The 14708-nt window shown below is 42.0% G+C and overlaps 1 protein-coding gene across 5 annotated transcripts in view; it reads right to left on the bottom strand.

The window, feature by feature from the left end:
* The window catches only part of prom1a (prominin 1a), a gene marked incomplete at its 3' end in the record, with an annotated part of 94530 nt that extends 85351 nt beyond the window's left edge, over positions 1–9179 (bottom strand). For all 5 annotated transcript variants that reach the window (XR_013964711.1, XR_013964712.1, XR_013964713.1 and 2 more), the window contains exon 1: positions 8587–9179. Coding sequence is in view for 2 of the 5 variants with exons in the window: in XM_080773624.1 (XP_080629750.1) it covers positions 8587–8893 (307 nt within the window). The remainder of the gene's footprint in view (positions 1–8586) is intronic.
* Positions 9180–14708: the final 5529 nt, after the last annotated feature.

Below are 14708 nucleotides of genomic sequence, written 5' to 3' on the forward strand. Positions count from 1 at the left end.
CTTTTCTTCTCTTTTTTTAGCATATATTATTTTATTAGGCATTTCTGCCTAAAGGGGGAAAAATACCTTATATTGCTATTTTAATGTGCCTTATCATTATTTTCAAGGGGAAATAAATGCACCTATGCGCTCACACGGGGCATTAAGCACATGCAGGAAAGAGGAGAGGAGAGTGCCTCCTGGGAGGGGAGTCATTCACAGTGAATGCGTCGTGTCTCAGAAAAATAGCCTACAAAAGTTTACAATAAGTCTACATGAGGATTTAAGGATATTATGCTTATATTATTAGAAGAAGGGCTTCTATCTACAGTCATGGATTGGACATGGGAGTATTTTGTTGGTACTTTTCTGACGGAATGAATGTCCTGCTGCGGGTTGTTTATGCTCTCACTCTCCCTCTTAATTAGCACTCAAACAGCGAGTGCAGATGCAGAATCAGATCTGAACAAACTTACAACGACCGTGCTTAGAAGCCTGTTGGCGCGAGGTTACTCCGCTGTGTGTGTCTCTGTGTATGACGATCAATAATTATTCCAAGAACGACGTTTAAAGACGAGTGCTGGATTCTCCTCATCATGCCGTCTCTCTCTCTGTGTGTGTGTGTGTGTGTGTGTGTGTGTGTAGGGGGTGGGCCGACAGAGTGCTACACTTCTGTGACCGAAAGAGTGCTAGACTTCTTAGTAGGACGGTGTGTGACCGATAGAGTGCTAGACTTCTAAGTAGGCCAGTGTGTGACCGAGAAATACATTCTTCGCAGCTGTAATAAATGAATTAATGCAAACCGAAATAGCGCGGTTCATTAGAGCGCATTGAACCGTGTATGTGGAACCGAACGGTTCGGTTTTCGGTTGAAAACCGTTGCACCCCTACGGAACACTATACATCCATGTCTCACAAGGATGCAGGGACGTGCAGAGTGTGTCAAAGAGAGGCAAAAGGCTGAAATCCCGTAAGAGGGCACTTTTGGACAAAAATAGCGAAAATAGCAGATCTACAAGCTCGCAAACCCAGCACTCTTTAGCTAGTGGAGATGCAGGTGTTACGACATGGATTTCTAAATAAATTTGTTCAACGCAAAAATACTGCGTTCAAGTTCAGGATACTTCGGGGGGGGGGGGGGGGGGGGGTTATATACAAAGGAACCCCCTCTCTCATAATGTAACCTAATTTCATGCTATTGAGTAACAGATGGAAGAGGGGGGGAATACATGATCAAATATTAAGGGCATGGGTGCCTTTCTAACACAGGCAGACATGTTTGAGCCCCAAGGCAGTGGGTTGCTGCTAGTAACAGTTTATGGGAGATGTTGAGACTCTGCTTCCTCGCTGTATTAAATTAAAAACCACACACACACACACACACACACACACACACACACACACACGGTACAAAACAGTTTGACTAATAATCGCATTGCCTCAAATGGCTTCGGTTTAATCTACTATAGATAATGTTTCCGTCATCTGAATTACTGGAAGGTTCCAATTCATTCTGCATGCAGCAGCATGCATAGATTAAAGCAAAAATAAATTACTCATGACTGAAAAGGTTTACTTTAGATGTCCTTATGTGTGATTGTGGCTTTAACCATTGCTTCTATATGAAATATCGGAGACCGTTTTTGTGGAAGATGCTTCTGAACATAATTATCGTTAGTTTGACCACTTCAAAGGGCCGATTCATACTCCTATTTTAGAGCCGAATAAAAGTCGGTTCGGCTCTGTAGAGCCTACGATGTGGGTTCAGGGGGGCGGGTACCGTCCTAAAGTCGACTCTTCGGTGCTACTGACGAGCTGAAATCGACTGAGAACTTAACCCATTTAGGCCCGACGTCGACATTTAAAAAAAATATTCTAAATCCTGACAGTTTTCTGAAATACCTAAGATTCTATATCAATGGTGCTCAATATTTCATGTCAAGGACCCCCAGAATTATCTGTATTTGGCATCAAGTGCCGCACTACGAGCTTGTAGATCTGCTATTTTTCAAAAGCTAAAGTGTAAAATAATGCTTAATTCCATGAGCATGCCTCAGAAGACATCATGGAATCCTACACCAGCACACGCAAAGTTCACAAACTAATGAATTTCTAGTCTGAGCCCATCAATGAAACAAACTAATTTAGCTGACAAAGCGAGTCATTGGTGTATTCCCCTATCAGCAGAGAAAAGATTTAAAAAAAAATGCCAAAACATAATTAAGTAAAGCCTTTTGGGAAAATAAGAACAACTGTACCCTATGGTGGTTGTTCCAGCTGGTTTCAGCATTACAACTCTTAAACTGCTTGGTATAATGATGGAAGATCAGCATTTGAGCTATTTCAAATGGACCATGGATAATAAAAACGAAAAAAATAAAAAAATAATAACAGGTCAAATATTGTTTCAGAGTGCACCCCTTCAAGCACAGTCATTTTGGTGCGCGCGCACACACACACAATCACCAATTTATCATTGATCGCAATTATTGTATGCAATTTTAACACACACACACACACACACACACACACACCTGTCGTCGTCAGTGAGGTCAACCAAAATGAGCCAGCAATGATGGCTGCTGCTGGGTTCCCCTGGCAACCACTGCTTGTCTGAATGAATGTTACAGCTATACAGTGTTGTTTTCGTCGACTAATACTATGATTTTCACTGACAAAAACTAAAACTAAGCCATGATGACTAAAAACTAAGACTAAATATACTGACAATTTCGTCTAACAAATGTCAGGAAGGGACTAGTGGACCAGAGATCCAGTATAAGTCATTTTACACTTGGTCGCATGCTGAAAATAGCCGATCTACAAGCCCACAAGTGAGCTTGTAGATCGGCTATTTTCAGAAAGTGTAAAAACAGTCATTACGACGGCATCGAGGCCCGACAAAATACATTTTAGTCGACTAAATCAACCACAGATTTTGTAAAATCTTATGACATTTGGTCGAGTGAAACTAGACTTCACACTAAAAGCATTTCCAGTTGACTAGTAAAATGTGACTGAAACTAAATACAAACTATTGAAGAGACTATGACTAAAACTAAAATCTAAATGTTCTGCCAGAAACAACACTGCAGCACACCAGCCTTTTCAGAAGGTGTCCAATCACATCCCATCATCAGGCCAGTATTGAGCGTCGCAGTCCCGCCCCCTACCAGGGCCCAGGAAATGATTCCCCGTTCATTTTCCTCATAGACATTTCAAAAAGTATTAATTTAAAGACCTTTTAAGCCTCGTACAAAGCCAACTCGAGTTGGGGGGAATCACGACAGTAAACACAATGTTTTGGGCCAAACAAAGAATTAGAAAGAAGAAAAGAAACGGCAGGTTACAACACTTTGTGTTGTTTTTATTCTTTGAAATTATTCGTTTGGACCAAAATATTGTGTTTGTTGTCATGATTTGTCACAACTCAAGTTGGCTTTGTACGACCTAATTACCTCAAAAAGGTTAGAGACACCCACAGCCACAATACTGGAGGGAGCAAGAACACAGATCTGTTAGCACCCACTAAATTATCCTTCTACAGCACTGCCGCCCAAGAAGTGTGGAATATGCCCTGACCCCTTCCATCAAAAAATGCAGATCACTGGCTTCCTTTAAAACACCTTTCAGTAGACAGACCCTGTTTACACCTCTTTTCTTCCACTCCGTATACATAGTGTTGTCATCATCATCATCATGTGATGACATTGAATTTGTTGTTATTTTTCATGTCATGTTTATGAGACGTGGAGCATTTATAGTAAGACTAGACCTGTGGTTCCCGTCGCAGTCGGCTACTTGGGAACGATGCAACTTGGGAACCTAATGATCAGTGGTGTCATGCTCGTAGAACGCAGTACCACGCCGTGGTACCAGTACTCGTTTTGACGGGCACACAGAGACGGAACGGAACGGTGCACATGTGTGCACGCTAGAACGCGTCCCCCTAGATTCAAGACAAGTCACCACCAAGACGCACCATGAAGTACCCAGTGTTTACTGGCGCCTACCTCCCCCTATTTTCACACTGTGTCAAGTACCGTGCCGAATTCAAATGGCCACTACTTTGCATAACAACAGCTTTAACTGTTTATACCTGAGCGGTGACTGTATGAGCGCATGTAGCCTATACGCATGCACACTTGACTTACAGCAGTATGGACTGCTATGGCTCCAGTAGCAGGCTACTGCTGGTGGTGTTCTCCTCCTCCTTGTTTCGCTACCTGATGACTGATCAAGGGTAGCTACTGGGACGTAAGTCAGGTTTTGATCAACCCCGGCTGGGTCGCCTGAGTCAACCCCGTTGACCTCAGGAAACATCACTGAAGATACGTCCCAGGTGCATCCAATTGCCATCTCTCAGTGGTGGAAAAAGTACTCAATTGTTTTACTTAAGTAAAAGTAACAATACTGCAATTTAGAACTACTTCGTTACAAGTGAAAGTATGGAATTGAAAATGTACTTGAGTAAAAGTACACAAGTTTAAAATGTGTACAAAATCTATTGAAAATATTATATCAAATGGACGAAATGTATAGGGTTGAAGTGGTTAATGTATGCAAGTACAAATTTTGGCTCGAAGTAAAAGTACTGGAAATTGGAAAGTCAAGTAAAGTACAAATACCTCAAAATTGTACTTAAATACAGTACTTAAGTAAAAGTAAAAGTGGAAGTTACTTTCCACCACTGCCATCTCTACTGTGCTGTTAGCGCTCCAGCAGTGATCACCCACAGCGGAGGCTACTGTACTATCTACACCCAAATGACTGGAAATATGGTATAATAATGAGTAATGACAAGACGAAAGAAACAGAAGCTGCTTGTAATTCCAATCACTACTTGAATGACTATACATCACTTTGGATTGCAGTGGCGGAAAGTTCTTATAACGGCAGGGGGTTCATGCAGCCACGCCCCCCCCCCCCCCCCCCCCAAGCGGTGGGAAAAAAAACGAGTTTGTTTTTTCGGTTGGTACTTAATTTACAGTTTGTTAATGAACACAGTGTTTCAGTTCACAACGAAGAACACATTAAATTGTTTCAGCAACATTTCAACATGATCAATGATAAACAGTAATGCAGTCGCTTTGTGGCGGTCGCTTATTGACGTACCATTTAAAGTACGAGGAAAGTGTTTTCTTTTTCAGTGGGTTCAGTCGCGCCTTTGCCAAAATGCCAGGGGGTTCAGTCGCGCCTCTGAACCCACGGAGTTTCCGCCACTGTTGGATTGTATGTTATAAAAAAAAACAACAACAAACTAATGTTGGAATCACTGGGTCTCTTGTCAAAGCAAAGCCTCACTCTGAGTGTGCGTGTGCGTGCGTGCATGTGTGTGTGCGTGCGTGCGTGTGCGCACACACACACACACACACACACACACACACACACACACACACACACACACAGGCAGGGAGGATGTTGAGTCACACACTGAGCGATAAGAACAGCAAGATATACAGAATACCACAACATCCGCTGTGTCCTTCAATTACCATGGCATATAGTGTCCTTGAGACAGGACCCAGACCCAAGGCTCACTTTAAACCACTCTGGCGTAATACCAGCAAAATGCCTAGAAATATAAAACGTGGAATTACTGCATTTTAATACTGAGGTTTTTAATGTACAGTGAGGCACCAATAATATAGTCTACTGTATGTCAACGTTGAGGGGTGTAAGGTCTACATCGCTTTGTGGCGTGTGTACATGCATGAGAGTGGGTTGTTGCTAACAGCTCTTGCAGGCTTTAACTCAGCAGAGAAACAGAATAATCATTGGAATATGCCACTGTTCATTTGTGGGTATATCGGTGAATAAGTGAATAGTGATGATCTGTTGCTTCACACAGCTAACTAATGCCTCCTACGCACTGCCAGCCGAGGCAGCACACTTCACAGTCTGTTTGATGCCAGAGAATAGCATCAGTGAGGCAGCATCAAGCCATGCTGAGATTATTCTTTATTTGAGCATTACATTAAGCAAGAACAAAAAGCATGGCAATGCATCACATCATACGTAAGCTAAGAACTGTAATTTGAAAGCCTACTTTCCTTAGTGGACGCACTTTGAGCCCCACCACCAAACGTATACAATGCACTTTTTCGCCAGAAACAAGGGATTGTTTTTTCACCCGAAGGAGAAGTCTATGAGACTTTCTCTTGGCAATATCGGTAGAGGGTGCAGTGGAGTAACTAAAAGTATATAATTTTTCCCTGGTGGAAAAACAATCCCTTTCTGGCCAAAAAGTACATTCTATACGTGTGGTGGCACTGGTGGGGGGATCAGAGTGCGTCCACTAAGGAAAGTAGGCTTTCTAATCACACAAGCCGCCTTTGTATTGGTGAGTAGGTAAAACGTTCTTTATATTCCCGCTACAGAGGAGAGGCTGGACTAGAAGCAAAGAGTGGCAGAGCCTTAATGCAACGGCAGCAAAGAGCATTAGGGCTATGGACCAGAGCAAGCAGCACCCTAGCTCTGGTCCATAGCCTCCTGCACTTTACTGCTGTTGCATTAAGGCTCTGCGACAGCTCTATTTCCTGGCTCGCATGAAACGCGGACCAACCTCTCCTCTGTTACAAAAATAAAAAGAACGTTTCACCTACTCACCAATACAAAGGCGGGTTGTGTCATTAGACATTTTACTTACCTTAGTGGATGCACTCTGAGCCCCACCACCACACGTATAAAATGTACTTTTTGGACTTAAAGGGATTTGTTTTCCAACGGAAAAATACTTTGTTATTCCACTGCGCCCTCTACCGATAGCCAAGAGCGAACCCTCATAGAGAAACAATTTCCTCAGGTGAAAACAAATCCCTTTCTGGACAAAAAAGTGCATTTTATACATGTGGTGGGGGGCTCAGAGTGCTTCCACTAAGGAAAGGCTTTCTAATGACACAACCCGCCTTTGTATTGGTGAGTAGACCTGTGAAACGTTATTTTTATTTCCATAACAGAGGTGAGGTTGGTCCGTGTTTCATGCGAGCCAGGAAATAGAACAGTCGCATAGCCTCAATGCAACGGCAGTAAAGTGCAGGAGTCTATGGACCCGAGCTAGCTGCACCCTAACTCTATTCCCTCAATGGCTGCACACTTGTGCACAGGCTCCTATTAGTATATCCACATATATCCACCTGACACAACCAAAAGGGCCAGATTGACACCCCTGGGGGTCCCTGGGCACTGAGGCTCCAGAGGGCCCCCTACTACGTACATGCACCCGTACAAGCACACAAGCACGCACTCACGATTTCCAATCTTAATCATTTTGAGCTTGCAATCAGGTGTATCAATAACCAAATCCAGACCATTTTTACAACTATTGCTCATTCTGCAGTCCAGCTGAGCAGATATGCTTACGTATATGACAGTCTAGTATACAGTAGAGTCCAGTGGTGACAAACTACAGTAGAAAATAAAAGGGCAGCAGCATATGGCAGGTGGAGAGTTTATATAATAAGATTACCTCATTAACAAGGTGACAGAGAGCTACTAATCCATGTTCCAATTGAGTACAACAACAGAGAGACCAATACACATACAGCAGTATACATTTTAAATATCCACGACCCATGCAGTGAAACACACCTCACATGGACAAGCAATAATAAAGCAGAGCACTGCTGTAAATGTAAACTCTAATTGCATTAAATAGCTACATAGTTGTGCGGGCAGCAGTCCTATTCCACCTCGAGGTGGAATAGGACCCCATGGCTACTGGGTCTTCAAAATGTCAGAAACTTCAGTACCATTGGGTTCTGCTTGTGGGGCTAGGCCTACATAGTGATCAGACATCCATTCTCATTACTTTAGTGTTGCTAGGACTTGTCACTTGCCAGCATTGATTGGACATGGGTAGTTGTAATTATTCTGACATGGCGTGCAGCCGTGCACCACACACAGTATGTATGAGGCGGACTGCGACCATCATGAAGTGCATTCTGCATTGTCAGCTAAACGCAGATCATAAACTTCAGGTGGAGAGGAGACGTCTCCAAAATATGCGCGGTTTTTACGCATTAGGGTGCATGCCCAAATACTATAGGCTACAGTTTCAACACCTGTGTTGCTTCAGGCTTAATTATGTTCAGACAGAAGAAGATATACTGACGTCAAGAAGATACTGACGTTTCGTATATTAGTGACAACGAATATTCTCCGAGATTCAAACAAATAAGACACTATAGTTCCAGACCGGAGGGGGAAACTATAGCCTAATAGACCCATCAGTCTTGTAGGCTATAGGAAAATAGTGTACATTTCTATTTCGGAACACAGACATGATTATAGAACCCCATAGTTATCAAACCAGCTTAGAATCTGAAAACGATCCGTGCAATTATAGCTACATTGGCCAATCCCTAGCCCAACATTTTCGATTCTCGTGGAGGTTTTTTTCGATTCTGACGAATCTCTCAAAAAAACCTCTACGAGAATCTAAAAATTTGGGCTAGCCTATCCCCTATAGTAACAGCCTCAGCTGTCTGATGATTGGTCCTTGAATGTATCATTAAATATATATATAAATCATATAATTATTGTAGTTAAGAGTAATCATTGCGGATTCTTTGAGACCCGATGATCATGGCCACGATCGATCCTCACCTTGGGGGAAATGGTTGGGTTGCACGACGTGCAGAAACGCGTGGACCATGTGGAACAGGATCCCGATCGGTCCCGGTTCGTAGTGGGTCACGGTCTCGTAAACTCCCGCGGGCACGTAGCCGAAATCCAACTTTTCCGGCGACGGTGGCGACGGCGTCTCCGCCGCCGGCGGGGGTCTCCTCCGGGACTCCTCCGTGTGTTGCTGCTGTGTGTGTCCGGAGGGCAGCCCCGCCATGCAGAGGAGGAGGAGCAGGAGGACACCTGTCTTCTTCCACATGCTTCCAGATCCAGACGAGGAGGACATCATGGTGGTTGGTGCGTCCCAAACAGTACAGGGTTAAATAGACGAGGGAAACACACACAAACAAACTGTCTGTAGATATTCTTTCTTTATCCCTATAAACCTACGTATCCCTAATGGGACATAAATGAAAGGGAGGGAGGGGAAGAAGAAAGGGGGCGAGACAAATAAAAGTCCCAAAAAATAAAAGGGACTGATTGAGTCTTTTTTTAGGTCGGGCTTTCCGGGGAAACACTCGTGAGGATCATCATCGTTCCCACCGCGGCGATTATGGCTCCTGATGGACGCGATCAAAGCAACCGGGTGTTTCTTTCTCTTTCTCTCTCTCTCTCTCTCCCTCTCTCTCTGTCCGTCCGTCCTCTCTCACTCCTATTCTCTGTGTGTGTCTCCACACAGTAGGATGAGATGAGGAGCGCTACTAAAGCCTGGGTACCGAGGCTAGAGAGCGCTACTGACTGCCTGGCTCTGGCTGGCTGGCGCGTCAACATGTGCGCGCAGGAAGGAAGATGCGCGCCTCGATCGGGACCGCGCGAACCGACGTGAACGCAACGCGCGCGGCCGGCTGGCCATGACAGGTTGAAGGAAACACAACTTGTGTCCAGTTCATAGACTGTAACAAATATGGACAAAGCGTTCCCCGGGTCTAACATGAATGTAAAATGAAGCCTGAAATCCCTTGCACTGTAAGTCGCCATCTTTCAAGATCCTTTTGAGCCCAGTTTGGCCATTGGCTGGCCCAGACAACGAGGCGGGACTTCCCCCCTTCTTCTTCGTTGGTTTTTATTTTGACTCGAGTGGGAGGGGAATCCCTATCATAGACTGTAACGGTAGCCACGCCCCTCAGAACATGCGCGACTTTATGGTCATTTTTTTTATAAATGGGGCCATCATTTTCCAAAAAGAATATTATGACATTAGAAATGAGACTTTAAATGACTGGAAGCGAAAAGTATTCATGACCATGTTTATTAAGGTAATACAGTCTAGGTGAAGTTGGGCCCAAATACATGGACTTCTATGGGGCTATGGGTTTTTTTTGAGCCCTTTCATTTCCTTAGTGGCTTCACAAAAAATCTGTCTGACTGCCCCCCGTCCAGTTAGTAAGGAATAAGCGCCGAAGCGCTCCTCCTGCCGGGGAGACGGCTGAATATCCCCCCCAATGATAGGCTACAATAGCCAGTGTTGGGTTTTTTTGGCAGCTAATTTTGATTTGAGTTTTTAGTCATAGTTTTTTGAATAGTTTTTTTATTTAGTCTTAGTAACATTTTAGTCACATGGAATGTTTTAGTGCTAGTCTAGTTTTAGTCGACTAAATGTCATAAGATTTTAGTCGACTGAATCGAAGGTTGATTTAGACGACTAAAATGTATTTGGGCGGGGGCCTTGATGCCGTCGTAATGACTGATTTTACACATGCTGAAAATAGCAGATCTACAAGTGAACTTGTAGATCGGCTACTTTCAGCATGCAACCAATTGTAAAATGACTTATACTGGATCTCTTGTCCACTAGTCCCTTCCAAACAGATTGTCTAGTTTTTTAGTGTAATATTTGTTGACGAAATTCTCAATACATTTATTCTTAGTTTTAGTCATCGTAGCCTAGTTTCAATTTAGTTTTCGTCTTAGTTTAAGTCGACAAAATCAACACTGATAATAGCCTAACTTAATTGCATGCAGGAGATTGAAATTGTATTATACAAAATTAATGAATGCATCTCATTAAACCAGCTGGTTTTCAAAGTGGGGTCCGGCCAGGGTCCGACCAGGGTCCGGAGGTTCCAACTTCCAAACGGGTCTGACTCTCTATAACTCTGAGATGATGACTGTACGTTATTTAAATTTCAGACACAATAGGTCCATATATAAAACACAGAGATAGATACAAAACAGACAATAACACTTGAGAGTTGAGTACCAGACTGATAGTGTGAGAGCGTACAAAGGGTAGCTTTCTCATAAAGCTGTACACTCTCACACTATCAGTCTGTGACGGTCCTTGAAATGGAAAAGTTTGAGAACCACTGCATTAAACTAGTGGTAGAGTCTATAGACTCCTTTGTTTTAGTTTATTCCAGCATGGCACAGTGTAATAACCTCCTCCAATAGCATAGCACAGCCAGGAGGAGGACACAGGTGCATGCTCTGCATCTTCCCCATGACCACACTGACCTGGCTAACAACCTGCCCTGAAGGCTGGGACGACAAGTCAGACAAGAGGACACTTGTCACGGTCCCATGGCGGGGAGCTGTGATCGGAGGAGCGGAAGAACAGAGGACAGGTGGGGTTCACATTTTGAGGAACTATACAGGCACAATGAGGACTTTGTGTATTATGCAGGCTATATTAGAACACACAGAGGGGCTTTGCTTGAGCCCCCCAGATGGGAATTCTATGCGTCTTTGATCACATATCACACACAGAGGCTTTTTTTTCCTGATTAGACCTGCTATGGTTGGAACCTTACATCAGCAAGGCCATAGGCACGTGCACACATCAAAGGGGGCTTTTGGCCCCTGCCCTTTGACCCCTTCTGTAAAACAACTGCCCTTAACCAGACCACGAATGCAGCATGGCGAAAGAAATGCAAATGCCCCTCCCTCTCCTTTCCATGCCATACCGGAAGGCAGCATTCAGGAGAATTTAAATATTTATGTATTTATTTTAAACTAATTTGTTTCGAAATCCATGTTGTATACAGTTACACGGCATCTCCAGAAAATAGCTGATCTGCTATTTTTTGTCCTAAAGTGCCCTCTTGCGTGATTTCAGCCCCTGCCTCTCGAACACTCCCTGCACGTCCCTGAGCAAGGCTGTGTGTACAGATCGTGCTTTAGCACCGTTGTTGTGGTGGTGGTAGACTAAACATGAACGCTTCAGAGTGGATGAGAACATGGGCTTTTATACCAGAGCTGGCCGAAGAAATGTGGGTAGACGTGTTCAAATAATTTATGGGGAATTTCCTAAAACCTAAACAATTTTTTCACAGATACCAGTAAAGGAATTTGCAACAATACAATTTAATCAGTTTGTTTTCTCAATCAAAGCTTTTTTTTGTTTTGTTAACCTTAGTACTATCATTTATGATTTTTTTCTGGCCATTTTCATCCTTGTTCATTTTAACTGGCATTTAGTATAGTATTCATATTTCTTATCTATAGTATTCTATATCTCTATCATCTGTTGTAATTATTTTAGTTTCGGGTAAGAGTATATTCTGTTTCAGGTGAGACTATATGTTCTTTTTAAACTATATACACACCGGTAATCCGGTATATAGATTTTTTTCCTCAGTATATAATTTAAAATTTCTCTCAGTTCTGTTTCATTTATATGTGCATTTACAGTACACACAGTGGAATATCACTCATAGTAGTAGTAGCGGAGTAGAGAATCATCCTCATATCATCCTCAAAGCCTGTTATTGACCACGGTTCAGACTACTACAGGCTTACTATACTCAAGTCTACACTACAGAGGAAGGGCTATTCTTATACTGTACGTTTGTTAAGGCAGTTTACCGGAAACTCTCAAGAGAGAAAGGTACGACAGGTCTCAGTGATAAGGAGCTTATAGTCCTGTGTGACAGTCAGACAGATTTACTCCACCTTACCTCACCTCAAGAGTTATCCCTCCCTTCTCAGGTTACCACTGGAGTGAAGCACAGCTACAACAAAAGAAAATCGCTTTATATTCAGTCAGATACATATTGATTCTGGCATCTACAATTTTACGATTTAAGCATTTGCCAGACATTCTTAACCAAAGTGGCTTAAAAAGTGAAAAATCAAATGGCATGAACCCTATAGTCAATAAACGACAGGTTAAATTGTCACAGAATTAAGTGCAAAGAAAACAATTAAGCCCACGCGAGGCAAAAATAATTATAATGCCTGATAAACGTCAAACCTAGAATCTAAGTAAACATGCAATTGTATCTCAAATGTAAACATTCTTAGCCTTTGTAGTCCAGAAAGATCTGCATAACTAGCGCCAATCAAAAACAAATGGGCGACAACAACAGCAATAATAAACTTTGGCACAATACAATTCTGAGTTTTAACAATGAGAGGGTAAAAATGTACCCTTGGTACCCATGGTCATTTTATTTTGACTCATTAAAATGAGTTCGGTCCAGTGTTGATTTTGGCGGCACATTTTGATTTTAGTTTTAGTCATAGTCTCTTGAATAGTTTTCATTTAGTTTGTCACATTTTAGTCGACCAAGTCTAGTTTATTTAGTCGACTAAAATGTATTTTGTCGGGCCTTGATGTTGTCGCAATGACTCTTTGTACACGTGCTGAAAATAGCCGGTCTTGTAGATCTGCTATTTTCAGCATGCAAACAAGTGTAAAACTTATCTGGATCTCTTGTCCACTAGTCCCTTCCTAACATTTTAGTCTAGTTTTTAATTTGTTGACGAAATTGTCAGTATATTTAGTCTTAGTTTTAGTCATCATAGCCTAGTTTTAATTTCGTTTACATTTTTAGTTTTAGTCGACGAAAACAACACTGGTTCGGTCCATCTCTTCCAGATTTATACTTTTCCAACCCTTACATTACAATATCAGACAACGCTTAAAAAACAACAACTTTAATTAATTCAAACTGGGGGCCATTCCATACAATATAAATAGGAGAATAAAAGTTATGAACCAAAAGTGATTAAATAAAACAAGTATAGTGCAGTGATCCATCATTTCCTTATACATTCATCAAGAACACTTCAACCTCAACTCCATTGGCTGTGTTTAGCCCAGCTAGTGTTGTGTACAGTTCCATCAATAACGTTTAGTGTGCTATGGGTATATGGAACATAGTCTGGTACCTGCTACTGTATATTGTACCGTCAATGCCATATAGATTGCTATGGTATGAAACAGACTGGTACCAGCTATATTGTACAGTACCATCATTGCCTTATGGTATGGTATGTACTGTAGCATAGTCTGATAAGGCATGTCAGAGTTTCTCGACCAGCGGGCTGGAATCCCAAATAAGTGGGTGTGGCATTTCTGGCAGAATCGGGACTTAATATCCCCCTATATTAAGTTAATTAGGCTACTTAATGTTTGAGAAACAAGAAACCAATTGAGAGCCACTGGTATGATGCGACATTTGATATTTTGCAGGATTTGTGTAGGTTCCCATTGCCAAGTGGTTGGCCCAGTTCGTTTTCTTTTTTGTGCCCAAGGTTTTAAATACAGATCACAGCATGGTAAACACTGGCCACTGGAGACGAGATATATAACAGAAAACTACATGTAGGCAGAGTGGAGATCATGCACAGATTATTATATTTTGACATATTATTTATAATTATTATAGCCTACTATTATTACAACTGGCAGCTCAAGATAGCCTACTATTATTACAACTGGCAGCTCAACAAATATAATTGTCTTTTTATTACAATGTAAAGAGAATGTAGTTTTCCAAAATAAAATAAAAGGTTTTGCAATAACAACATCACATGCCATTATTGATAATTTTTCTATCAAATAACTGAAGCTAAATTAACTTATACTGAATTAGAACACAGACATGTACATACGTGGCAGCTCCAAACTTATGAACCAGCATTAACTTGCATCTAAAAATGTGATGCAATTGATACATTTGTCAATGTTTTGTATATTACTTTCTTGTACATGGTCATTATACAGATCATCAGCAAACAAAGTCAGCGAATGAAACGTCTTTAAAACAAAACAAAACAAAACAAAAAAAAGGCAGAAGGCCAAAGGGCATGTGATTTTGGCAATATTGCTTCTGTATTCATAACATGTAAACATTTAAAACATTACTTGACATTAAACG

This window comes from Protomyctophum bolini (genome assembly GCF_963924005.1).
Source record: "Protomyctophum bolini genome assembly, chromosome: 10".
Lineage (NCBI taxonomy): Eukaryota > Metazoa > Chordata > Actinopteri > Myctophiformes > Myctophidae > Protomyctophum > Protomyctophum bolini.